The sequence below is a fragment of the Lepisma saccharinum genome, chromosome 24 (genome assembly GCF_977018435.1).
Source record: "Lepisma saccharinum chromosome 24, izLepSacc3.1, whole genome shotgun sequence".
NCBI lineage: Eukaryota > Metazoa > Arthropoda > Insecta > Zygentoma > Lepismatidae > Lepisma > Lepisma saccharinum.
Window position 1 is genome coordinate 59,961,726 of NC_139252.1, and position 25,559 is coordinate 59,987,284.

General features: G+C 36.7%; 1 protein-coding gene and 1 long non-coding RNA gene across 2 annotated transcripts in view; both read left to right on the forward strand.

Annotated features, from left to right (window-relative positions):
* Nucleotides 1-13,803, forward strand: part of LOC145978198 (salivary peroxidase/catechol oxidase-like) — a 160,062-nt gene extending 146,259 nt beyond the window's left edge. The window contains exons 13-16 of the mRNA XM_083110639.1: nucleotides 2,633-2,751; nucleotides 5,851-6,010; nucleotides 9,102-9,251; nucleotides 10,769-13,803. Of these exons, the coding sequence (XP_082966765.1) occupies nucleotides 2,633-2,751; nucleotides 5,851-6,010; nucleotides 9,102-9,251; nucleotides 10,769-10,940 (601 nt within the window). The 3' untranslated portion in view covers nucleotides 10,941-13,803. The remainder of the gene's footprint in view (nucleotides 1-2,632; nucleotides 2,752-5,850; nucleotides 6,011-9,101; nucleotides 9,252-10,768) is intronic.
* A 5,487-nt stretch (nucleotides 13,804-19,290) lies between these two features.
* LOC145977932 (uncharacterized) lies at nucleotides 19,291-23,862 on the forward strand. The gene is made up of 2 exons (XR_014440636.1): nucleotides 19,291-19,636; nucleotides 19,685-23,862. It is a non-coding gene; the product is annotated as an uncharacterized LOC145977932 (long non-coding RNA).
* Nucleotides 23,863-25,559: the final 1,697 nt, after the last annotated feature.

Below are 25,559 nucleotides of genomic sequence, written 5' to 3' on the forward strand. Positions count from 1 at the left end.
CTGTGTACGGTTTCCCTCATGATAATACAAGCACTTGGACTGAATAACAATAATGATGCAATGCAGGGGCAAGGTAATGGAAGCAGCTGATTACATCGCCCACCTCCGTTCGCTCGCTTAGGGTTGAAATTTCAGTGACTGTGCAGGAAGTTTTTCTCGTCTTGGCCATGCTGCATGAAGATTCACGATCTTGTCTATCTCCACACCAGGACTGAGTAAGGATGCCACACTAAAGCTCTAGATTAGGTTAGATTCCTTGTGTAATCCGTAACCTGCAATTTCGCCTGCAGACCTGTGTGGAACTCAAGAAATACTGCAGTTTGGCCTATGCTGCAGAACTATTCAGACACCTTGTATACCTACTTACAGGATGCAAAATCTTACGAGGAGGGATCTCTCCCCACCAACAATCTTAGCCTGAAAAATCCCTCACCAAACATTTCTGGGGGGGGGGAGTTTTTGTTATAACAAGCAAAAGATAAGCAGTTACTTTTAATTTCAAATATACTTTACTAAGAATAATATCAAAAACACACAAATTAGTGTAGTTGAGAGTATTGAATGCATTCTCTCTCGAGATATCATTAACAAATCTACATCAATACGCACAATAATAGTAAAACAAGAATGCAAAACAATAATAACTATGAAATCTAATTGATTTATATTAACATAAAGCACAAACTAAACCAAAACTTACACATAATAAAACCACTTGAACTATTTCATAATTTATTAACATCTTTAACCAGTTGGTAAAGAAATTAGCTTCTTTGCAATATCTGATATGTATAAAAGTAACAAATTAATTTCCTTTATGTAATTAATAATAATATATTTTTAATTGAGTAATTTATGTTTACTTTTATTAACATTACAAATATGTATATCGTATAATATACACATGTTCGTGGGGGAGGGGGTTTTAAGATGAAGAACTTTCTCCCCCCCACCAGTTTTCAATAATTTCGTACCCTGCCTACTTAATCATCCTTTTAGCTTCCTTACATGTTTAAGTTTACAAAAGGAAGATGCATGGAGAAGTTTGTACAAAAATAATTTGGCCCACAAGGAGCTTTTACTTGGTGGTTTAAATAGCTCTCTCCTTGGTATTATATTCAAATATATTTATTATTTTACACTGATTTTCTGCACTTTTAACTAATTGCAACAATGAGGATAAATAGTACCAGGTGGTTATAATTAAAGTGACGGTGTTCAGAGTGGTACAGCACGGGCTGTAATGAGAGTAGCAGTCTGAAACTTCGTAGATATGCTAATGAAGCAATGCGCTCGCGAATTATGAAAAAAAAAAAAAAAAAAAAAAAAATAGTTCCAATTCTCGCCACCAGGGTAAAAAATGGCGCTGTAAGCAGTCAAAACTTGGTATAGTTACAGGAAAAACACTATAAATCGCAGAAAACAATACTCTTTGTAATAAAATATCGCTACAATTTCACTATTCGAATTACATGAACATTACTAAAGGAAAAAGCAACAAGCGTCACCAACAACAACCAGGGAGCTTACACAATGGTTAGGCAATTTCACCGACTTTGACGTCAGAGTTATGGAAAATTCCACGTTTTGACTGCTTACAGCGCCGTTTTTTACCCTGGTGGCGAGAATTGGAACTATTTTTTTTTTTTTTTTCATAATTCGCGAGCGCATTGCTTCATTAGCATATCTACGAAGTTTCAGACTGCTACTCTCATTACAGCCCGTGCTGTACCACTCTGAACACCGTCACTTTAATTATAACCACCTGATATTTTGATGAAATTGCTGAACTAAATTGAAGGAATTGCTCATAACACCCAGACAGGTTAGGAACTTGGAACCTTAATTTGCAAGATAGCAAGTATAGCACTCAACATTGATGCAAAACTTGACAGCAGTGACCACTGTTTATCCCTCCGTTTGGCACGTGGGGTACATGTGTCCCCCATCGATATTCATTGTGAGATTGCAACACTGTTAACTACACTGTACATGGGTGCTTTTGTGTGGCTGAACATTCTTTAACTTTATTATAAGCTCAGCTGTGTTGTTCTGTTGCACTTCTAAGCCACATAATATTATAAAGTTAATGTAAGTCGCATGCTTGGGGGACTAAAGAAGCAACAAGAAAAATATCAAAGAAAGAAGGAGCACACAGCCGATTCAGGTGTTATACAGATGTGAGTTAGTGAGGAAGGGGAGGACACGGAGTTATGTGTTAGTGTCGAAAGTGAACTGCTTCGGTTGTTAAGTATTTAGGTTCGTTGGGGGATGGGGGGGGGGAAGTCTGCCAAGCATGACTGGCCTTTACTTGATAATACAATACCATTTAGACATTACAGCACAAAAATGCAGCTGATATTAGAAGCCAGGCAAAGAAACATTAAGTGCATTTCATACCTTAAAGGTACAAAGGCTTAGGGGTGTACACCATGTGCCTGTTACAAAAATGATGCACCTAACACAGGGTTAAAGGAGCTTTTAGACCAAAGTAACAACAAACACGGACACCTCAGATTTGTAAAAAATACATTCACTACTCTAACCTGTAATTTGCAGCAATAAAATTTGATAACTATTTCAAACAAATTGTAATGGGCAGGAAAACTAATAATTATTATTTTCTTTCCAGTGATATTGATGACATTGATCTGTTTCCTGGAGCGATGGCAGAGAAACCCGTTCCAGGAGGTCTTGTCGGTGCAACCTTTGCGTGTATTCTTGCTCAGCAGTTCCTTAATCTTCGCAAAGGTAAGTGCAATATGTCCACCTCAATGGATGTACTTGTTAAGAGGTTTTGTTTCTCTTGTACCTCCTCTGTACGCCACTAAGAAAGATTTACATTTCAAAACAAATTGCCAAGGTTCTCTCAAATTTGGCCAAGACTGGCCAAGTAACAAGCAGCCTTTATCTTATCCAGTGTAGAAAACCCAAACGTCAACTTCTCTTCCATAGTACACCAAGGTAACTGCCTTCTTGCAGGCAAATTTCATCAATTCCTCGAGATTAAATAAAAGATTTTAAATTTATCGTACAAAAAGATAAGTAGGTTACGTAGGTTAGTCGAGCCTCCCTGTTGGCGCAGTGGTAGCGTCGTTGCCTTGTAATCAAGGGGTTCCGGGTTCGATACCCGGTATAGGCACAAGTGGTTCGGATCTCACTTTAAACTGTAGGTCCAGTTCCGATTAGCCTTACTGTGCATAAAGTGGACTTAAAACACCAAATCAACAACAACAACGTAGGTTAGTCTTATGCACGTAAAATTACAAATGTTTGATCAATCATTGGTTCAATAACATAGCCAGATGTCTGGCACACCTGGTTGCCAGTACACCTTGTAATTTCGGAAAAAAAAGAAATAAGTGCCATAATTAGCCCCTTAAATTGTCCTGAAAAATTTATTGTTCTTTCATCAGTTCGATAAATACTCATGGAGACCATCAATACACATCGAAAATTATCCATAGCTGTCTTTATTTTATTCATGTTTGTTTTTACTACATACAAAAACTCTTTTACACCTTAGTGACTTTTCCCCCCCCCACATTGAATATATTCATGTGGAAAATAATATTCTTGTTTAACCCTCCGTAACCCGCACTGAGGTGCCGCATTTTTTTAAAATTTTGAATTGTTTTCCTTACCAGCGCAATAACGGTTGATAAATGCACTAGGTAACCTATCTACACTATTCCCACGAAAACATACGAGGTGTTCGTGCCTTTTCTCTGTCAGTTTTTCAGTTGTTTACATGCCTCTGAAGTGACCGGTCCCCCTTTGGTGGTGCTCAGTACATACAGCATGCGGGAATGTTTCCTACCTTAAATCATAGCACGCCAGCTATGAATTTGGCAGATATAAGAAGAATAAAACAACGGTACGAAGTTTGATATGCAAATTATTTGTATGCAGAAACCATTGGAGTACCCATACTAAATATCAGAGTTGTCAAAAGTGACAACATTCGGTTCCATTGCTTTGAGTCAGCATGTCTTTTTTTTTACGTATATCTCGTAAAAGTAGGAGAAACATAATGAGATTTAAACATTTTAAAAATATATTGTAAGTTTCCTCTAGTTTTGTTTAAAACATTTGATTCTTTTCTGACAGTCAGTAAGATCTTGTCTGAAAATCTTGGAACAAATAATTCCTTTCTAAGCCCATATAAGTTGCACGATTTCAGTTCATTTTGAAAAATACGTTGCAAATTTTATGCATGGAGAGTTCATTTTTTACTTCCATTATTTTATAATGACATTTTGGTGCATTTGCTTCAAGAGTGTAATCTTGTAATTCGGAGACACTTTTCTCATTTTTTAAAGTTTCTTGTTATTATAATAGCTAATAAAAATGTCCGAAATGGACATGCTTGCGTTCATATATATTTCGCCTGATTTCCAGTAAGTGCTAGTGTAATTCAATATCGATTTGCATCAATAATTCACGTAAGTAACGTTGGTTTTGATGGAGCGGCACTGAGCGCTGCACGCGGGACATTCGTGCTAATATGAGGATGCGGATGATGGAGGGATAATGTTAAAAAAAAAAAAACATCCACATAGACAAAGTTAGTCTCTTATCACTTTTTATACAAGAGTTACATACATTCAAAATCTTGTTTGAGTGACTTTTTGGACACCCGTTAGTTATGGACATTTTAGTCCTCACACGGACGTATTGATTTTACTTAGGGTAACAAACACTCCCACAATTTCAACCAATCAGTCTGTCGAAAAGCATGCACTGCATACGTACGACCAACAGACTGTGGAGGCGATACGATTCATGCTATTGAGAAAATGGCCCAGTCCAAGTGACATGTGCAACTTGTCATGTCACCTAGTTACAAAAAGTTGTTTTCATTTTTGTACCTTTGTTTTGGTGACAAGTGTCCCTCTATTCTGAAATGCAAAAAGATGTATGCACTCTTGCCATATGAACAGCAGAATTCTTACTATTATCTCTAACAAATGTTATTTTTTTATGCCCAAGATTAAGATGGGATTACACTTTAAAAATATCAAGCTTGTACTTTTTCATTCGTAGATGCCAGCTGTACATAACAAAATTCGGGCCAAACTAGAAAGTTGTTAATTATTTTATGCCTTTTCAAACTCTGTAACTGATTCCTTAAATATCTGAGCAAAACAATTCCTAGTTTAAATTCTAGTGTAAGTTCTGAGGCAGGGAAAACAGTAAAGTGCTCCCTTGTGCTTTGCACCATGCCATGGAGGCATATAGGGGGTGTGGAGTTCGGGCCCCACACTTTCTTGATCACGGCTGAAGTTGGGGGCGATGCAGTACCATGCCCCTGGCCGCCTTTAATCCCCAGTTCCTCCAGGTACCCACTTTATACGACGCTGGGTGGGCACCAGAGCCACTTGAATAGGTGGAGAAAGATCCTGAGGCAAGGGACTATCCAATATGCCAATTGGTCAGTAACGATCAATGTATTGGAGACTTAAAAAGGTTTAACAGTAACCTTACTGCCACATTTATATGAATTGCTAAGTGCTTGGGCTTGCCTAGAGTGAAATAAACTCTACAATCAATATGGAAGAAAGCTTATTTTATTGAAGGTGTCATACTAATATCATACTGCTGGTGTTCCCACTCTTGCCTTGCTCTTAAAGAAAGCTGGTGGGGGGTTCTGAGGAAGAGGGGGGAGTTAAACTCATAAATCCTTTCCTTGGAAACCCTTTGTAATAAAAACGGTAAATTTTTTGAAAATATTATTGGTTTAAAAGTATATCCACGTTGAGTATATTCCAGCACTAATTTTTAGGAAACAATTTGTGGCATTGTTGCAATTGAAAGAAATTGTAATGTTATTTTTCTTTTCTATTACAGGAGATAGATTCTGGTATGAAAATGGCGGAACTGAATCTGCTTTTACCCTGCCGCAACTGAAACAACTGAGGCGTGTTACCTTTGCTAGAGTTCTATGTGATAATCTAGATGACGTCGAGTCTATGCAGCCATTTATTTTTCTAGTAGTAAATGATGAATAGTAAGTATCTGCAATGTTGTTGTTATTTTTCCTATATAAAACTAAAATTTACTTGCTGCTGTTGTTTCACAAAATTACAAAGGAAAACAAGATTTTTTTCACTCGTTCAGTTTCGTTGGAGTGAAATACTTCTAGTTTATTGATAATGATTTTTTCTGCATACATTTCTAATAATTTTCTAAAGAAATTAAATGAAAAAAAATGTTTAAAGTTGTTTGTTTTATTTTCTTCCATACACCCTTGATTAATGGACATGGAAAATGTCAAGTTGCAGAATAGTTAGTATTAGTTATTATATTATTAAAACAAAACTAAAAAATAAAACTTTGTTTAGTACATGTTTCTAACTTACATTGCCATCTTACATGAATTCTTTTGATTTTGATTTGGTTTATCTTACTTCGCTTTTTGTGCCACTTTTGGTTAATTTGCGAAGATGGGGATGAGTGATATGATGAAATTGATGAATAGATACTCGCAAACATCCATGCACAGGCCAGGATTCGAACCCGGGGGTTGTAGCACGATGTGCTAGCCACTTTGCCACGGGGCCGGCTCTTACATGAATTCTGTGTGTCAAGTAGTTTATTTATTGTTTTTAATGCATTATATACGTATATTGTCATTTGTATTGCCATGAATAATTCTTTGCATAGAATGAGGACAGACATGTTCAACTTATCTTGCAACAAGTAACATAAATGCAGCATGAACGAAGATTGGAAGAAGTTTGGAGTTTCAATCAAATGTTGCTCCCTGACTTATGAAGACCCTGAGATAGGGGTGACAGCTTGGCACTAATATTTTACCTGTTAACAGTCCTTGTTGCAAGGCAAATTAAACACTTCAACACCAATCTTACTTTATAAAATCTCTACATATGAATTTTATGCTTACATATTAAGGCTGAGCTGATACCGATATATTGGTTCAATTTTATTTACCGATACCAGTCTATACTTTTCTGGAGTTTTAATTGTTCATGGGGCCTGCAAAAGTACCACGTTGCGACGTTTTCACGGAGTGTAATTGTCCTGGAACTTATGCAAGAAATGTATTTTCTAATTACATAACAGGTATTTTTATATACAGTAAAATCTTGTTAATCTGGACTAATTGGGGGGGGGGATAAGTTGACCGGTTTAACAAAAGTCTGGTTTACCTGAAATAATCTAAAAGAACAGTATTAAGTGTTTATAGCAACAAAACGCGTTATTAAGGTGTATTTAATGGGCATAGGCCTAAATACACTATACAGTACAGGAAAATGTAAAGCAATGCAGTACATATATACGCGATACCCATATTATGTGGATGTGCCCGACGGACCTGGCTCTGCATCACATTTTTTTTTTTTTTTGCCTTTAGCCTGTCCGGATTAACGAGGTTTTACTGTACTGTAAGTTTTTTAATATTTTAGTGTAAAACTCTGGTAAATTGATATACAGGGTGGCTCAATAAGTCACTTAACACCCTCAGTACAAGACCACTGCGGCATGGAATTTGAAATTGGCGATGACCAATCATTATTAGGCCAAGGGGGAACCACATTGACGCCACCCACACGGTCGGCGGCGCTTCGGTAATGCATCGAGATCAAAGTGACGTCTATGGAGAGACGTTCGCATGCCATTGCACATTATTTTAATCGGATACATCCATGAAGAGCTGCGCATTATGAATGGTTGTCGCGAACAATTTACAGTGTGACGCTTCCATTGAATTAAAAGTCCTTCACAGTGACAAGGATAATGTTTATGTTCATAGGAAGTTCATAAACAGAATATTCGATGTTTTTTATCTGATAACCCATTTTCGACAGATCAAAGCTGAATGGTTAGTGCTGGTAAGTTAATGGTGTGACGTGCTGTGTGGAACACGATTGGTTAGTCAATTTTCCATCAACGGAACCTTAAATGCTTAGGGCTACTTGGATTTGTTAAATAAACAGTTTTTTCATCCTTGCTTATGTAAGAAGGTACGTTTTACAGAGTTTTTTCAATAGGGAAGAACACGAGAACACTTATGGGAACGTTATGAACCTGTTTTTGTCCAAAGTTAGTTATCAGATGACAAGGGTCGCATATTCTGTTTATGAACTTCCTTATGAACATAAACATTAGCCTTGTCACTGTGAAGGACTTTTAATTCAATGGAAGCGTCACACTGTAAATTGTTCGCGACAACCATTCATAATGTGCAGCTCTTCATGGATGTATCCGATTAAAATCGTGTGCAATGGCATGCGAACTTCTCTCCCTAGACGTTACTTTGATCTCGATGCATTACCGAAGAGCTAAACAAATTTTCAGGCATTTTTCTAACACCTCGAAAAGGAGCAAATTGGTACAAGAATTCAGTCATAACTTTTTACTGGTTAAAGATACGTCGAAAAAACCTTCACCATTGCATTTCTCGTGAAATTCTAGCCCATTTTGATATGTCGCACGACCCCCTTCCCATTTAAAATTCTGAAGTTTAATTCAAGATGGCGGACATCAAGATGGCCGCTGACCATGTGGGTGGCGTCAATGTGGTTTCCCCTTGGCCAGGCAATGATTGGTCATCGCCATTTTCACATTCCATGCCGCAGTGGCCTTGTACTGAGGGTGTTAAGTGACTTATTGAGCCACCCTGTATATTATTGGAGTGTAATACGTACTCATCCACTAATATTAATGAATATTTTGAACAACTTTTAATTGTTGCAATTTTCGAACTTTGGTATTGGTGGTATTGATTAATTTTACTTCGCTTTTCTCCCACTTTTGGCTAATCGTGACAATGACGATGAGTGATGATATGATGATGGAATTGATGAAAGAATACTCCAAAGAACATCCATGCCCAGACCAGGATTCGAGCCCAAGTATCGGTTTGAATCGGTAAGAAAATCAATATTGGTATTGGGTCAGCCATAGTTCGTATCCATAAAAATAATAAGAAAATGAAAGAATTTTGCACTAAAATCTATTCATAGATTAGTTAGAGTACTAATAATACTAATACTAATACTGATTAAGGTGACCCATCCATAATTTGTATAAGACTTACATAATGTTTTATATCACATATTTCTTGACCTTTCCAGTAACAAACTAGTTTCCTGTAACAGCCCAAAGATACCTTGGATTGATCTCACTCCATGGAAGGAACACAGTGATATCCCGCCAATACATTCTTCCGTGCATGTTGACAGTCGGCACCCTCTCGACCAGGTGTACGCGAATCTCTTGAACAAGTAAGTTTACAAGAATTTTACGTGAGATATATTTGGAAATTATTGTTGTGTGTCAACTAAATTTTAATGGTAATATAATTAAACCTTGTTTCCATCTTAACAACACTTAAAGTTGCTGACCAAGGCAGTTTATTAACATTTAAAAACACTTTACATGTAATGTTTCTACCCTCTGTCAGGGTCTTCCTCAGACGAAGTGTTTTTAAATTTTAAACTAACAAAATATTCACTGTATTTTGTTGTGTTACCTGAAATCCCTACAGCTGTCGCTCAAACAGAAACAAAACATGATTGATTGATTGAGTTAGTGTTTGAAGTCCACTTTATGCACAGAAAGGCTAATCGGGACTGGTCTGCTTGTATCCTTGAATTTTCGGAAAGTACTGGGAATTATACTTGAATTTTATCATGGTCCTAGAGTGGCCAGCCACCCTTGTGTAATATGTACCATGAATTCACTATATTACATTTCATCCACAGCACTGTTAATGTTTCAAGATTTTTCCGTGGTGCCCAAGTCGGAATGTAGGCCTATCCAAAACTTGTAGCACTCAGTTAGTATGGTTAGGTTGCTTCCCTTAAGTTAAAAAATAAACACTTATTTCAAATTGAGTAAAATTTTATGTATGAAAGGTTAAAATATAAGCACATATTTGGAACAATTGTATCAGTGATTGAATTTCAATGAAAATATTGGAACATTTCGCGGCACCCATATAAGTCAGGGTGCTGCAGTGCACACTTTGGGAACCACTGTTCTAGAGCATTCACGTGAATCTTCATGTGGTTTGCTTTCACTGTCATCTAGATATTCTCAATAGTTTAATAAACAAACTTACGTAACCACGAAATTATTGAGAATATCTATGCAACAGTGAAAGCAAAAAACACAAAGGTTCGCATGAATGTTCTAGAAGGAATTTTCCCTTCACTCCTCATGCTTTTGTCACAAGACTCTAGCAATCACAAGGCGTAGAAAACAAAACGTACTATTTCACCTTTATAGTACAAGGTTTATTCTTGGAAAGCCACACTTAACAGCAATTAAATAAACTTTAAACCACATATTACAATTATTCACGACATCTTTTTCCACTATTTTCCTTGTTGCTGTGGTATTTTTTTGCTTGTTAATAAATCTATCAGTTTGTTAAATGTTGCCAGGCCGTGCCACATCAAGGTTAGTCTATTTGTCCATCTGACACTAGTTGTCTACGACATCATAAATATTTGCCAAATTAAAAAAACGAACGGGCAATATTTTAACTAAATAACAGGTCATACAAGTGGTTCTTTGAAAGGGGAGGAATTTTTTTTAAAAAAAAAAAACTACCCTGGCGTCAGCTGAACCTTAATATCAGCCTTCCATTGATATAAGAACTGTTTTCATTATATATTTAATAAGATTGGTGCAGTTCAGTAGAGTAAAAATAAATTGATCGGAGCTTCAACGCACATTGCCTGAAGAATGGGTGATATTTTCTATGAAAAAATTGCATATGTTTCTTCTTGTGCAGCCCAAATCTGATACACCACCATGAGCTACCTGCCCATATTTTTGATGACGAACCACTCCTTGAGATGCCGATGCCCATTGGCGATCCAGACGCTGTAGCAGAGCTTCCGCGTCCTCTGATGAATTCGGAATCTCAGCTGAAACAACGCTGGCTACATCATCGACGAGGATGAATCTGCATCGTAGGAACTACATCCTCATGTACAGCCACTGTATAAAAGGTAGTATCAGAAATAGTGTTAAAACCAACATTTCCGCAAAGACATCTTCACATGCACGGAAGTAGGTAAATGTGATCGGCTTAGCCTTAAGTAACCCCCACCGAGCATAATTTAAGATTTTTGTGCACTGCACTGTTGTACGATTTGCAGTGTCTTCATGTGATGATTTTTTTTACATATATATAAAGGATTATATTTTTAATATTATTTTGAAGAAAGTTTCTCAATTGTTAATGTTTGGTACAAATGACTTGCACTACTGTTCTCAAATTTGGTTTTTCGTGCTAGGCAGGATATAAGAACAGGGTGGTTACTAAGAACCATCTCAGGTATACAGTATATATTTACAATCAAAGACAGTCTGTATTTTTGAAAGCAATTATGTAACGTTGTTGTGTACAGAATCATATTTGTGGTATGTATTTCATAATCATATTCATATCCATCTGTTCTTTGTTACTTATTCTATTTATTATAGCTGTGACTTTGTGGACTGACTGTGAACATATGTAGACATGACGTGACCAATTAAATACTTTTACGTCTATTTCTTGTTCTGTTTTTTCCCTCTCTTCTCTCATGTTCAATTATTGGAGACTCAAATTTTTGGTTTTATCAATTATCTTAACCCAGATATCACACCTTCTTTGTGCACTGTTTTTCTTCTTTTTTAAAAAAAAGAAAATGTTAGAATCACGAAAAGACTGTAAAATACAGTACTGCCCTTTTACAGTTTTATTCTTGCAAAATTCCTGTACATTACACTACACGGTAGATGCAATTAAGATGTAATCGTTTGTAACGGTATATGCCTTTCAACATCAATTCAGTAAAACAATGACTTAAAATATTTGAATGTATGTTGTTCATGACATGACTATTTAGTATGTTGGCTTCCATAAAATAAAGTTTCTATATTCAAAGTCACCAAAATGATATGTATAGTGTTCACCGAAATACTGAGTATCCAAGAATTGCCAATCATGCATAATTCATCCTCATACTTGCATGTGTCTTCTATATACTGTGACATGAAGCTCAAAATGACAGATGTGAAATTTTCTGACACGTTTGACTCATGACTTGTGTGTTAGACATCATGTTCTGCTCAACTATTGATATTTTTATTCTTAATCGTCTTAACAAACAGGTTGTACAGGTTAAGGCATCATAATGTACTTTGCACTTATGAGAATGTATCCACAAGCAATATTCCACATTCGCACTTGGCAACACTGTACATTCAGCACTTTTCCTTCACATACTTGGCACTAATCCTATTGTGCGAACTGGACAAAAATGATGGAATTTGTGTGTTTCACTAAAAAGTGTAAAGTTGTGGAATATGCTCTTTGCCTATGATCAGAAGTGAATTTAGGGATTTACAACTCTAGCCCTGAGCCTCCATCCTCTGAAAAGGGTCACAAAAAGGGGGGGACTTGAAATGTAAAAAAATAAATAATATAAATTCATCTAAAGGTTTAACTGAAACTGTAAATGAAGGGGTCTTACAACAATAGCCCTGGCATACACAGGGGGCGAGCTGATAGGGCTACCACCTCTCCTGAAATTTTGATTTGTTTGTTTGATTTATTTTACTTCGCCTTTTGTGCCACTTTTGGCTAATTTGCGAAGATGGGGGGGATGAGTGATGATTTGATGAATGGATGCTCACAAACATCCATGCCCAGGCCAGGATTTGAACCCGGGACCCCTGGTGTCATAGTGCGATGTGCTAACCACTCTGCCACAGGGGCCGGCGTAAAGAACACTCTAGAATGCAGCTATGTAATAGCTACCTTCACAATTCAGCCCCGAGCTCTATATATAAATCTGGACCTGCCTATGATGTAATTTGTTGAAAGGAGTAAGTTAGGTTATTTGGCTTGAAGTATAATGCAGAAAATATCACTTGTTAGAAAGTGGCATATTCTAGGCTTGTGTTCATGAACTTGTCAAGCGTTTGTAACACGTTAACTTTCAATATGGCATTGAATTAATAGCTTATTTAGAAAATGTGCATTTTAACAGATTTGTTTGTTTATGAACATAATCTGAAACACTACACTACTCCTTTGTACATGGAGTTTATATCAATCGGCATAGATGCGTGCCCATTTTGACAACTGATAGCCTCTTTCTGTTTATTTGACATCAAGACTGCTTAGACTTTGATCTGACACTTGACATACTATATTGGAAGCAAGGATGGATGATGCATTGTTATTTCAATCTGATTGACAATATCACCATTGACAACAATGGCAAGTTAGTTTTTCCGTTTGTAATGATGGATGACTTCGTATCCATAGTAACCGCTCAGTTGCTGAACAGGAAAGGGAACTCCATGTTATAAGTGAGGTATGCAATGGCTGAGAATTCTAAATTTAGTTTCTAATGTACAAATTGCCAAATTTTACTGTGATGTAATATCAGAGAAGTGAACTTTCAGTATGAAAGAAAGGGTCAAGGTTTTGTTGTGAAGCCCCGTATAAATGTAGAGGTTAATAATATAGTACTGTAGTTTACAAACATCCACAACAATTTCTGCTTAATTAAAATTCATGCTCAACAGGATCAGAAGGTTCCAAATGAATATTTGGACCAGTCAGCTCTTTTTAAACTCTCTCTCAGATCCAAGTGGTTCATCTCTTGTATTTACCCCTCCTCACTGTTCAACAACAGTTTAGTGATCATAAATCTCTAGAGGCACATAGTTTTGGTAAATAAAGCAATATTTCGGTACAAAAACTGAGTCAATTTCAGGTTCAAAAGTGGTAAATAAAATAAAATTTTGGTATTATAGTGGTGAAAAAGTGGAATATAAAAATACATTTTGGTTTTAAAATTGTGAATATAATCCAAAATTTGATTTAAAAACTACACTTATTACACTTCTAATAGCACATTTATGTAGTTATCAGAATATTAAGTTTATTTCTGTGTAAAGGAGTCCATTTTTGCTTCTCCAATATTAACAGCAGAATTAATACATTTTGCATGAATTGCGTAACTCGCAGGATAATTCAGACCTCGGAAGGTGTCGCATCGGTAAATACACCCTAAATTTCGTGTTTGAGTTTATTTCGAATTTTGCAGTTCATTTCGCATTATTTCGTGACAATGGTAGCAAAATGCATCACACACCTTTCAAAAACATGAAAAATTAACCTACAATGTGTTTTTTGACATTTCATTTTTTCATCAAAAACGAAACATGCATGCCCCTCTAAATCACCATTCTACTGAAGATTTTAAAATTTAAATTAAATACTTTTCCTTTGCTACAGTAAATTTTTGCCCATATGTTTGACATGTATTTGCACGTGGAATTCAGTTCCAATTGACGTGTACCAAACAAAATATCTGAATCACAGTAAATTTATGTAAATTTTGAAATGTAAAGTATTTGCAAGTAGAAATTGTGACTTCCCTGGCGATGTGATTCAAACAAGTGTTCTTGGTTTACCAGCTAGGTTAAATCAGCGTTAGCATCCATTGTTCCATGTATGTACTCAAAATGTTGGGTCCTAATGCAGATTTAACCTGACTAGTAAACTGGGAACACTTGTTCGAAGTCACATACTGGTATTCACCAACCACTTCGTACAATACTTGAGAATACTTATTTAGGCATTTAGCAGTACTATATGCCCAGTTGCAGACTTAAAAATGCTATGAAAATTATCTAATCTGTCCCTACTCGATCCATTCTTTGACTAAACTTCGACCCAGATGGATATATTTGACTAGTCCATGAACATAGAGCATTCAATAGGCCATCATATACCATCATGTTTGATTGCAATTTGACTAAATAGCATATTATTTCAATACATTCTGACCAAATAACACAATATTTAACCGAAAACCATACTATGAACATTTTGATTAAACATTTACCAAAATTCACAATATTTGACTTATCTTGACCTTGCATATCACTTATTTGACTAAACTGGGGACAAATATCACAGTATTTGAGTAGACTTGGACCAAAATGCACATTGAGTACACTTTCACCAAGTTTCCCAAAAATTACTTACTGTAGTCAATGTGTATTTTGACAAAATTGTATTCTTTTCCATTTTCCATTTCATTTGGGCTTCATCAAATCTCTCAGTATTTGACTATACTTTTGTAGGACTAGCACAATTTTGATGATAATTTGGCCAAGAAGCACATATTGTATTAGATCTTGTCCAGTGTGGACAGTATTTGACTACATTTTTACAATGGAGGACACTTTGATAACCACTGACAAAGGTGAACACTATTTGGCTGCACTTTGACAGACCGCAACTCTTTTACTAGACTTTTACCAAGGTGGAGACTATTTGACTAGACTTCGACCATGTTAGACAATATTTGCCTGGACTTTAGACAAAGGAGTTTCACCTTGATCAGACTTTGACCAAGGTGAAGACTATTTGACTAGACTTTGACCGTGTTAGACAATATTTGCCTGTACTTTGACCAAGGTGCAAACTCCTTTGACCAGAGTTTGACCATGTTAGACAATATTTACCTGGACTCTGACCAAGGTGGTAACTCCTTTGTCTAGACTTTGACCAAGGTGGAGACTATTTGACTACGCTTTGACCGTGTTAGACAATATTTGCCTAGACTTTGACCAAGGTGGAAACTATTTGACTAGGTTTTGACATTGTCAGACAATATTTCCCTGGACTTTGACCAAGATGCAAACTCCTTTGACTAGACTTTGACCATATTAGACAATATTTGCCTGGACTTTGACCAACTTGGAACTCCTTTGACTAGACTTCGACCATGTTAGACAATATTTGCCTGGACTTTAGACAAAGGAGTTTCACCTTGGTCAGACTTTGACCAAGGTCAAGACTATTTGACTAGGATTTGACCATGTTAGACAATATTTACCTGGACTTGGACAAACATGCAAATTTCTTTGACTAGAATAGACAATATTTGCCTGGACTTTAGACAAAGGAGTTTTACCTTGGTCAGACTTTGACCAAGGTGAAGACTATTTGACTAGACTTTGACTGTGTTAGACAATATTTGCCTGTACGTTGACCAAGGTGCAAACTCCTTTGACTAGAGTTTGACCATGTTAGACAATATTTCCCTGGACTTTGACCAAGGTGCAAACTCCTTTGACTAGACTTTGACTGTGTTAGACAATATTTGCCTGTACTTTGACCAAGGTGCAAACTCCTTTGACTAGAGTTTGACCATGTTTGACAATATTTCCCTGGACTTTGACCAAGGTGCAAACTCCTTTGACTAGACTTTGACTGTGTTAGACAATATTTGCCTGTACTTTGACCAAGGTGCAAACTCCTTTGACTAGAGTTTGACCATGTTTGACAATATTTCCCTGGACTTTGACCAAGGTGCAAACTCCTTTGACTAGACTTTGACTGTGTTAGACAATATTTGCCTGTACTTTGACCAAGGTGCAAACTCCTTTGACTAGACTTTGACCATGTTAGACAATATTTCCCTGGACTTTGACCAAGGTGCAAACTCCTTTGACTAGAGTTTGACCATGTTAGACAATATTTCCCTGGACTTTGACCAAGGTGCAAACTCCTTTGACTAGACTTTGACTGTGTTAGACAATATTTGCCTGTACTTTGACCAAGGTGCAAACTCCTTTGACTAGAGTTTGACCATGTTAGACAATATTTCCCTGGACTTTGACCAAGGTGCAAACTCCTTTGACTAGACTTTGACTGTGTTAGACAATATTTGCCTGTACTTTGACCAAGGTGCAAACTCCTTTGACTAGAGTTTGACCATGTTAGACAATATTTCCCTGGACTTTGACCAAGGTGCAAACTCCTTTGACTAGACTTTGACCATATTAGACAATATTTGCCTGGACTTTGACCAACTTGGAACTCCTTTGACTAGACTTCGACCATGTTAGACAATATTTGCCTGGACTTGAGACAAAGGAGTTTCACCTTGGTCAGACTTTGACCAAGGTGAAGACTATTTGACTAGACTTTGACCATGTTAGACAATATTTGCCTAGACTTTGACCAAGCTGGAAACTCCTTTGCCTAGACTTTTCGAGACTTTGATTATGTTGGAAAATATTTGCTTGGACTTTAACCATGTTAGACAATATCTGACTAAATTTGGACCATGGTAGTGCCTAGACATTGACCATGTTAGACAATATTTACCTGGACTTGGACAAACATGCAAATTTCTTTGACTATGTTAGACAATATTTACCTGGACTTTGACCAAGGTGGAACTCCTTTGACCATGTTACACAATTTGAATAGACTTTGACCAAGGTGAAAACTCCTTTGTCTAGACTTGACCAAGGTGAGTACTATTTGACTAAGTTTTCACCATGTTAGACTGTATTTGCCTGGACTTTGACAATGTTAGACAATAGTTGACTGGACTTTAACCAAGGTGGAGACTCCTTTGACCAGACTTTGACGATGTTTGACAATATCTCACTAGAATTTGAACAAGGTGGAAACTCCTTTGACTAGACTTTGACCAAGATGGAAACTTCTTTGTTTAGGCTTTGACCGTGTTAGACAATATTTGCCTGGACTTTGACCAAGGTGGATGACTAGACTGACCATGTTAGACAATAGTTGCCTGACTTGAACCAAGGTGGAAACTCCATTGACCAGACTTTACGATGTTAGACAATATCTAACTAGAATTTGACCAAGGTGGAAACTCCTTTGACTAGTCTTTGACCATGTTAGACAATATTTGCCTGGACTTTGACAATGTTAGACAATAGTTGCCTGGACTTTAACCAAGGTGGAGACTCCTTTGACCAGACTTTGACGATGTTTGACAATATCTCACTAGAATTTGAACAAGGTGGAAACTCCTTTGACTAGACTTTCACCATATTAGACAATATTTGCCTGCCTTGACCAAGATGGAAACTTCTTTGTTTAGGCTTTGACCGTGTTAGACAATATTTGCCTGGACTTTGACCAAGGTGGATGACTAGACTGACTATGTTAGACAATAGTTGCCTGACTTGAACCAAGGTGGAAACTCCATTGACCAGACTTGGACGATGTTAGACAATATCTGACTAGAATTTGACCAAGGTGGAAACTCCTTTGACTAGTCTTTGACTATGTTAGACTATATTTGCCTGGACTTTGACCAAGATGGAAACTCCTTTGTCTAGGCTTTGACCGTGTTAGACAATAGTTGCCTGGACTTTAACCAAGGTGGAGACTCCTTTGACGATGTTAGACAATATCTGACTAGAATTTGACCAAGGTGTAAACTCCTTTGACTAGACTTTGACCATATTAGATAATATTTGACTAGACTTTGAGCAAGATGGAAACTCCTTTGTCTAGGCTTTGACCAAAGTGAAGACAGTTTGTCTACACTTTGACCAAGATGAAGACTCTTGACTATACTGACCAATTCATTCATGTTACGGGACTTTAGACCAAGATGGAGACTAATTAAGCTAGACTTTGACCGAGGTGGAGAGACTTTTGACTAGGTTATGACCAACATAGACAGTATTTGTCTATACTTTGACCATGGTACACATTATTTGACTAGATGTTGACCAACTTGGAGACTATTTGGCCAGGTTTTGACAAAGGTGGAAACTTTTGACTAAACTTTGGCCATAATGCATATTATTTGACTGAACTATTAATATGATGCACATTATTTGACTAGACTTTGACCAAATAATTCAGTGTTTGACTATATTCTGACAAATTAACACAATACTTTTATTTATATGCACACCATTTGACTAGATTTTGTCCAGAAGAAATTTGGTTCTTCTATCTTCTTCTTTTATCCACAATACATTTAACTAAACATTGAATAAAATCACATTATTTAGCTTAACTTGGAACGAAAAACACTATATTTGAGTTGCAATAAGAAGCATCATTTAAGCATTTGAGTAATTGAATTAAAAGTTTCTCCTGACATCAAAGAATGGGAGTGTCTGTTAGCGTAGTGATTAAAGCTACCCCAGTTCAATTCATAGAGAGTGCATATTTCAGTAAATCAGATCCCAGTATGAACCCTACATAAATTTCTGGTTAGCCTGTAGTCAACTGCACAAATTTTCACAATCTTTTCCATGTTGAGGGGAATAAACAATGCGGTTGATAATGTAAGACGTAAGCGAGTTACTAAAGATATATCTGCGAAACTTACTTGTAAATGTTCTATTAATTTCAGTGGCCTCTGCTACCATCCACTTGGGAACTCGATGCTTACTGTTAGGTAAAGTATTGAGTTCCCAAGTGGATGGTGGCAGAGACCATCGAAATTAATAGAACATTTACAAGTAAGTTTCGCAGATATATCTTTAGTAACTCGCTTACATCTTATATAATATTTTTAAATGGAACAATGATGAGACTTTCAATTAAGTTGAAATGGCCTTTGATCTAAAATTAATTAAGTTTTAGTTTACTCTGGTTAAAAGGAACATTAGATCAACTAAAATTATTTGAATTGAACTTTATCAAAAATAAATTTGACTTTGTAGTGGAAGTTCTGCTAACTTGTTTTGAAAAAAAAACATTATTTAATTTGACCAGAAATGCACTGTACTCGACTCAGCTAGCTTTTGAACTGACTTAACTTTCAACTAGGGCTGAGCCGATACAGATGTATCGGTATCGGCCACCAAAAATTATGCACCCTCCTGGGAAGCAGATGACAAGATCAAAGGCAGGGCTAAAGCGAAAGTGCTGCACCCAAACATGACTTTGAAGGTATGTAACTGCCTGGTGGTTAATGCTATGTGGAAATAAAAGAAACCATTCATTTCCAATTCTTGTTCGCAAACTCGTGGGTTAAAAACTTGACGTTTTTGAAACCAGCATTATTATAATACTAGGCTCATTCCGGAGTTCCTGGGAAAGGGATGAATGTTGCTGTGGGAGGGAGGGTTGTGGATTTTCTTCTTTTGCTCTTACCCTTCCCTGCGACTGCTGCCCGATGCCGACACTGCAGAGACTTGTTTTTATTGCAAATGACGTAGAATAATGGACAGCAGAGCATCTACAGAGCTGCCAAATGAGCATTGAATATACAGATCTGTCTTTGTGTATATTTTTCCGTCACTTTCCTCCCTACCCAGGTTAATGAAAACTATAAGAATGTTGTTTATATTTGTATTTATTTTGCATTCCTTGTGCAAGCTGTACGCTCTACATACATTTTATTTTACACGCTATAACTTTCTCTCCCCTTAAAGACATGTATAATGAAATTGAAGATCACGAAATGAAGCAGGGACACTTATAATAATCCACAGATTTTTTCGGCATATCTGCAACATTTCAAAAACTTCTTCTTTTTTTACATCCTCTGGGTGTAGAAAGAAGTTCACATAAAATGTAAAATCGCAGGACATGTTAAGTGATATAATGCTATATAAGAATAATTTGGGAGTGATGATATTAATTGAATGTGATGAGTTTTTGAGTCAGTAACTAGTCTTTTTTTTTATTTTAAACTGACATTATACAAGTATCGGTATCGGCTGGAATCGTTAAGGTATCGACTAAGCCCTACTTTCAACCAAAATGACTCCTAACTTGCACTCAGCCAAATGACTCATTGATTGTACTTACCTTTGAACAAAAATGCACAAGACTCGATGCAATGTCCACGACCAAAAACTAAAATCAGAAAAAACCAACAGACTTGACTTGCTAAAGAATGAGCACCATACTTGCATTTCACCTACTAACACAAATCTCAACTTTCTTTGGACTCATCTTTCATTGTGAATGCACAGGACTCAACTTCATCTTTGCAAAAAAAAAAAATATACACCAAACTTGAATCAACTTGCCTCTGAACAAAGATTCACCATACTTTACTTCACACTGAAGAAAATTAGCACAGATGGTACTCCATTTGCTTTTGAACAAAACTACACCTGACTGGACTCAATTGCCTTCGAACAAAACTACACTAGCCACTTGACTCTCCTTTGAACAAAACTGCACAAGACTAGACTTACGCTTGAGCAAAAAAAATATACATACTCGAGTTGACTTGCTTTTAAACAATAATGCAGTAAACCCAACTTGCCATTGAACATATCTGTATCATTTGAACAAAAATAGATCAAGCTGAAGTTAACTTGAATTTGAACAGAGTTTCTCTATACTCTGCTTGAATTGCCTTTGAACAAAAGTGTGCCATGCTTGACTAGACTTGCTTTTCAACAAATATACGCCAGACTCAATTCAAGATGACTACATCAAACTTAACTTTGCACCATTTCGAACAAAATGCACCAAGACTGCACCTGACTTTGCTCAACTTGCTATTGCCAGACTGGACTTTACAAAGATCAACCACATTCCAATTGACTTGCCTTTTGAACAAAACGACACTATACATGACTTGTTTCAGACTTTACTTACCGTATTTCACTGCATAATTGTCACAGATTTTATGCTAAATTTTTTGGGAAAAAAGTGGGGTGCAACCATTATTTGAACTTTTTTTTTTTTTTTCAAATTTATTACTAGGTAATTTGTCTTTGGTGCATATACGTTAAAATTGAATAGTCTAAATCAATGCACATCATTACACTGTACCAGTTTAGCAGACATTTTTCTGGTCTGAAAAAAATGTTAACATCTTAGTTGTCATGTATTTGTGCATTATAGTCGAAATATTACACTCGAGAAAATTTACTTCAATGTTGCAAAGTACAGACTTACAAAATTTAATCTTGTGTATCCGAAGATTCTGCACGCCACTACCATTGGTTTTGTTATCTGATGCGCCAATTATGCCTTGAAATACTGTATGTTTAAACAAATGCTCTCCACTTGTCTATACACAACAACAATGGACTGGATGCAACTTGCCTTTAAAGAAAAGCACACCACACTCAATTGGAATAAAAGCTCATGAGACTTGACTTGCTTTTGAATTAAAATACACAACAGACTCAACTCCCATTGCCTTCAAGCAGTGGACTTGACTTAGTTTTAAAAACTTAATCAGACTTGACTCAACTTCTTTTGAACAAATATTCACCGAACTTGGCTCAACTTGTATTTCACGGAAAATATATCAGACATGATTCAACTTGCTTTAAACAAAAATACACCACATTGAACTTGACTTGCCTCTAAACAAAATGCAGAATGACTTGAATCTGCACTAGGCTTGACTCAACTGTCTTCGAACAAAAACATGCAAGACAAGAATTGACTTACTTTGTATAAAAATACACAATATCCAATTCGACTTGCCTCTAGCTGAGGAAGCTTGATTTATCTAGGAACAAAAATGCACTAAGCTGGACTTAAGATACCTTTGAACACAACAGTACTAAAGTTCTACTGACTTTAAACAACTTTACTGTTTAAAGAATAGATGCAAATGTGTCCTTTGAAGAATAGTGAAGTTGGCTTGGTGATTGACATTCCTGGGTTAAGTCCTGGCTGAGTATTCTTTGTGAATGTTTCTTCGTCATTTTCATCTCCTCACTCATCTTCATTATTATAATTTTTCCAAAGTAAATTATAAACAATGAGTGAACTACACTCAACTACTCCTTGCCTTTGAACAAAAGTGCACCAGATTTGACATGACCTATTTTTAAATAAAAATTCATCAGACTTGACTCGACGACTTACCTTGAACAAACAATACCAGACTCAACTTTAGTTGTTTGTGAAACAAAATTTCACTAGACATGTCTTGCTTACTGGACTGACTCAACTTCACTTGTCTTGAAAAGACTGAACAAATTTTGGACACCAAAAATACAAACTCTGCTCTGTCATTCAAAGGTTAAACTTGTAGTACTAGTCCTCCTCCGTGGTTGTGCGGTCTAAGGGACTGTGCTGTGCTTTGGATTCCGACTGCAGGACGAGTTCTGGGTCCCTGTGTATAGGACCGGTGGCAACACCATTGTGAGGAAAATGGGGAGCTACGAGTGAGTAGCGTAACCCGGTCTTGGAAATCTCCTATAATGGCTGGGGGTTCGACGTGCTGACCCCACGTCACCCCATTACCGGTTGAAGATCTCCACACCTCTAGGTAGGAGATCAGCCTAAGCCCTTCAAGGGCTATCGAGCCATGGGTTATTTTAGTTTTATTAGTACTTGTAGTACTAAACACTATAAGCAGCAAATTATTGTTTTTTTTATTTTTGACATTGCACGTGTCAAATTTGGTTGACTGACAGAAATATAATTTATAAAAATTAGATACTTGACTGTGATGCAGAATGTACAGTAGCACTGCCTTTCGCACAGAATGTAACATATTCCAGGTTGATAAAAAATATATAAAAGACTGCATTTGAGTACAAACTATTTTAGAGACTTATCTTTGACATACATACAAAAAAAAAGTTGACAGACAAAATACTGATTGCTGATGCACAAAAATTCCAGAGACTGACAAAGAAAAATAAATTAAATTAAAACCCAAGGCTCCAATGTTAGTATTTCTGACCAGTGTGTAGAATTAGAAATTTTTGTATTACTAGCATTTACAGAGTGGTATAAGACAAATGACATTAAGTTCCTTGCAAAAGTCCTATTTGACTTGTCTCTTGTGACATCTGGAAACTCATCTGCATTATATTACTCAATCATGATTTCCCAAATCCTGCCACATGAAAACTAAAAGCTGCCACACATTGACCTGACATGTGAATTTTTTTTAAAAAAAATCAGACTTTGACCTGACACATGAAAACTAATAAGTGCAACACATTGACCTGACATGTGAAAAAAACAAAGAAACTTACCAGACTTTGACCTGAGACACATGAAAACTAAAAACTGCCAGACATTGACCTGACATACAAAAACAAAACAAAAAAATACCAGACTTGGACCTGACACAGAAAACTGGCACACATTGACCTGACATGCGAAAAAGACTGACCTGACATGTGCAAAAAAAAAAAAAAATTACCAGACTTTGACCTGACACATGAAAATTATAAACTGCCACACACTGACCTGAAACATGTGCACTGAAGCTACCACACTTTGACCTGACATGTGAAAATTACCAGACTTTTAATGACATTACCCATGAATTCTACCACACTTTGATTGGCCTGGCACATAACTAACTTCAAGAATCAACGCTGACACAAGAATAACTGCTGAACCCATTAATGACTGACAAGAAAAACTTCGACTCAATTTTGCCATGTGAAAAACTACAAGTCTAGATATCGGCACATGAATAATTACTGGACATTAACATATTAATAAATGTTACACTTGACTGAGCCAAGAAAATAGCAAATTTGATACTTAGTAGTGAAAAATGACTAATTGATGAATGGAGGAATCAAGGTTTAGTCCTTACACTGATTCATGGTGTGTTTTCATCTAGAGAGAACATGGAAGAGGCTCAGTCCACCCAACATTGTTTGAATGGAACCATTATCGTAACTTCAATCACTTGGATAGGCCTGGGTGTTCCCCAGATTTAAACCCTATCGCACTCAGATGGGATGTTGGAGGGTGTCAGATACTTCCAAGAACCATCCAGGAGCTTTGTGGAAGATTTGGTAGAAGAGTAGGAGTCCATACCCCAAGTACTGATTAACAATCTTGTTCTCAAGACGAGAGCTTTTGTACTGTACGCTTTGCTTGCTGTGCAGGTTGTCATATTTGATTGATTTGCTTTATTTTACTTCGCTTTTGTACCACTTTTGGCTAATTTGCGAAGATGAGTGATTTTATATCGGTACTTTATCGGTATCGGCCAAAATTTTGTATCGGTCCATCCCTAGTAAATACCATTCCACCATCAGCCTTGACTCTGACTTGAGAACAACCGACAGACTCGACCCTGGCTCATGAACAAGTACCAGACTTGGCTTGACTCGCAACAACTACCAGACTTGACCTTGACATATGAACAACTCCAGATGTGGTCACAAATGCATGAATAACTACCAGACTTGGGACACCTTCAACACATGAATAAATACTACACTTGACACACTAACACATTACTAATTGTTACGCTTGAATGTGAAGAAAAACTAGCTGGGAAAAATGACAGATGTAACTATGAACTTTGACATGAGACATACTGAATTCGACAAACACAATGTGGCAGTTCTAAATTTGTCCTTACATGATTAACACTAATATATTGGTGGGGACTACTTTGGGAGGTCCCTGGACTAAGGATAAGATCTACGTTAGGAATAAGGATATTAAATTAGGCACCTGGAATGTTCTGAGCCTTTACCGGCCTGGGGCATTCCAGTGTACAGTTAATGAGATAGTTAAGTAAGAGACCTGTAGGAAGGCCAAGACGAAGATGGAGGGACAATGTTGAGATGGACCTAAGGGAAATCGGTAGGGATGGAAAAGAGTATATAGAACTTGCTCAAGATAGGGAAAGATGGAAGGCCTGTGTTGCTGCAGCCATGAACCTTAGGGTTTAAGAAGGCTAGGGAGTTAGTTAGTTAGTTAGTTAGTTATATTGGTTGTACTTGAAAATGATGCAGAAATTGGGAGACCTCGGAACAGAAGTACATTTATTAAGACATATAAACTCAGGCATTCGTTGTAGCAT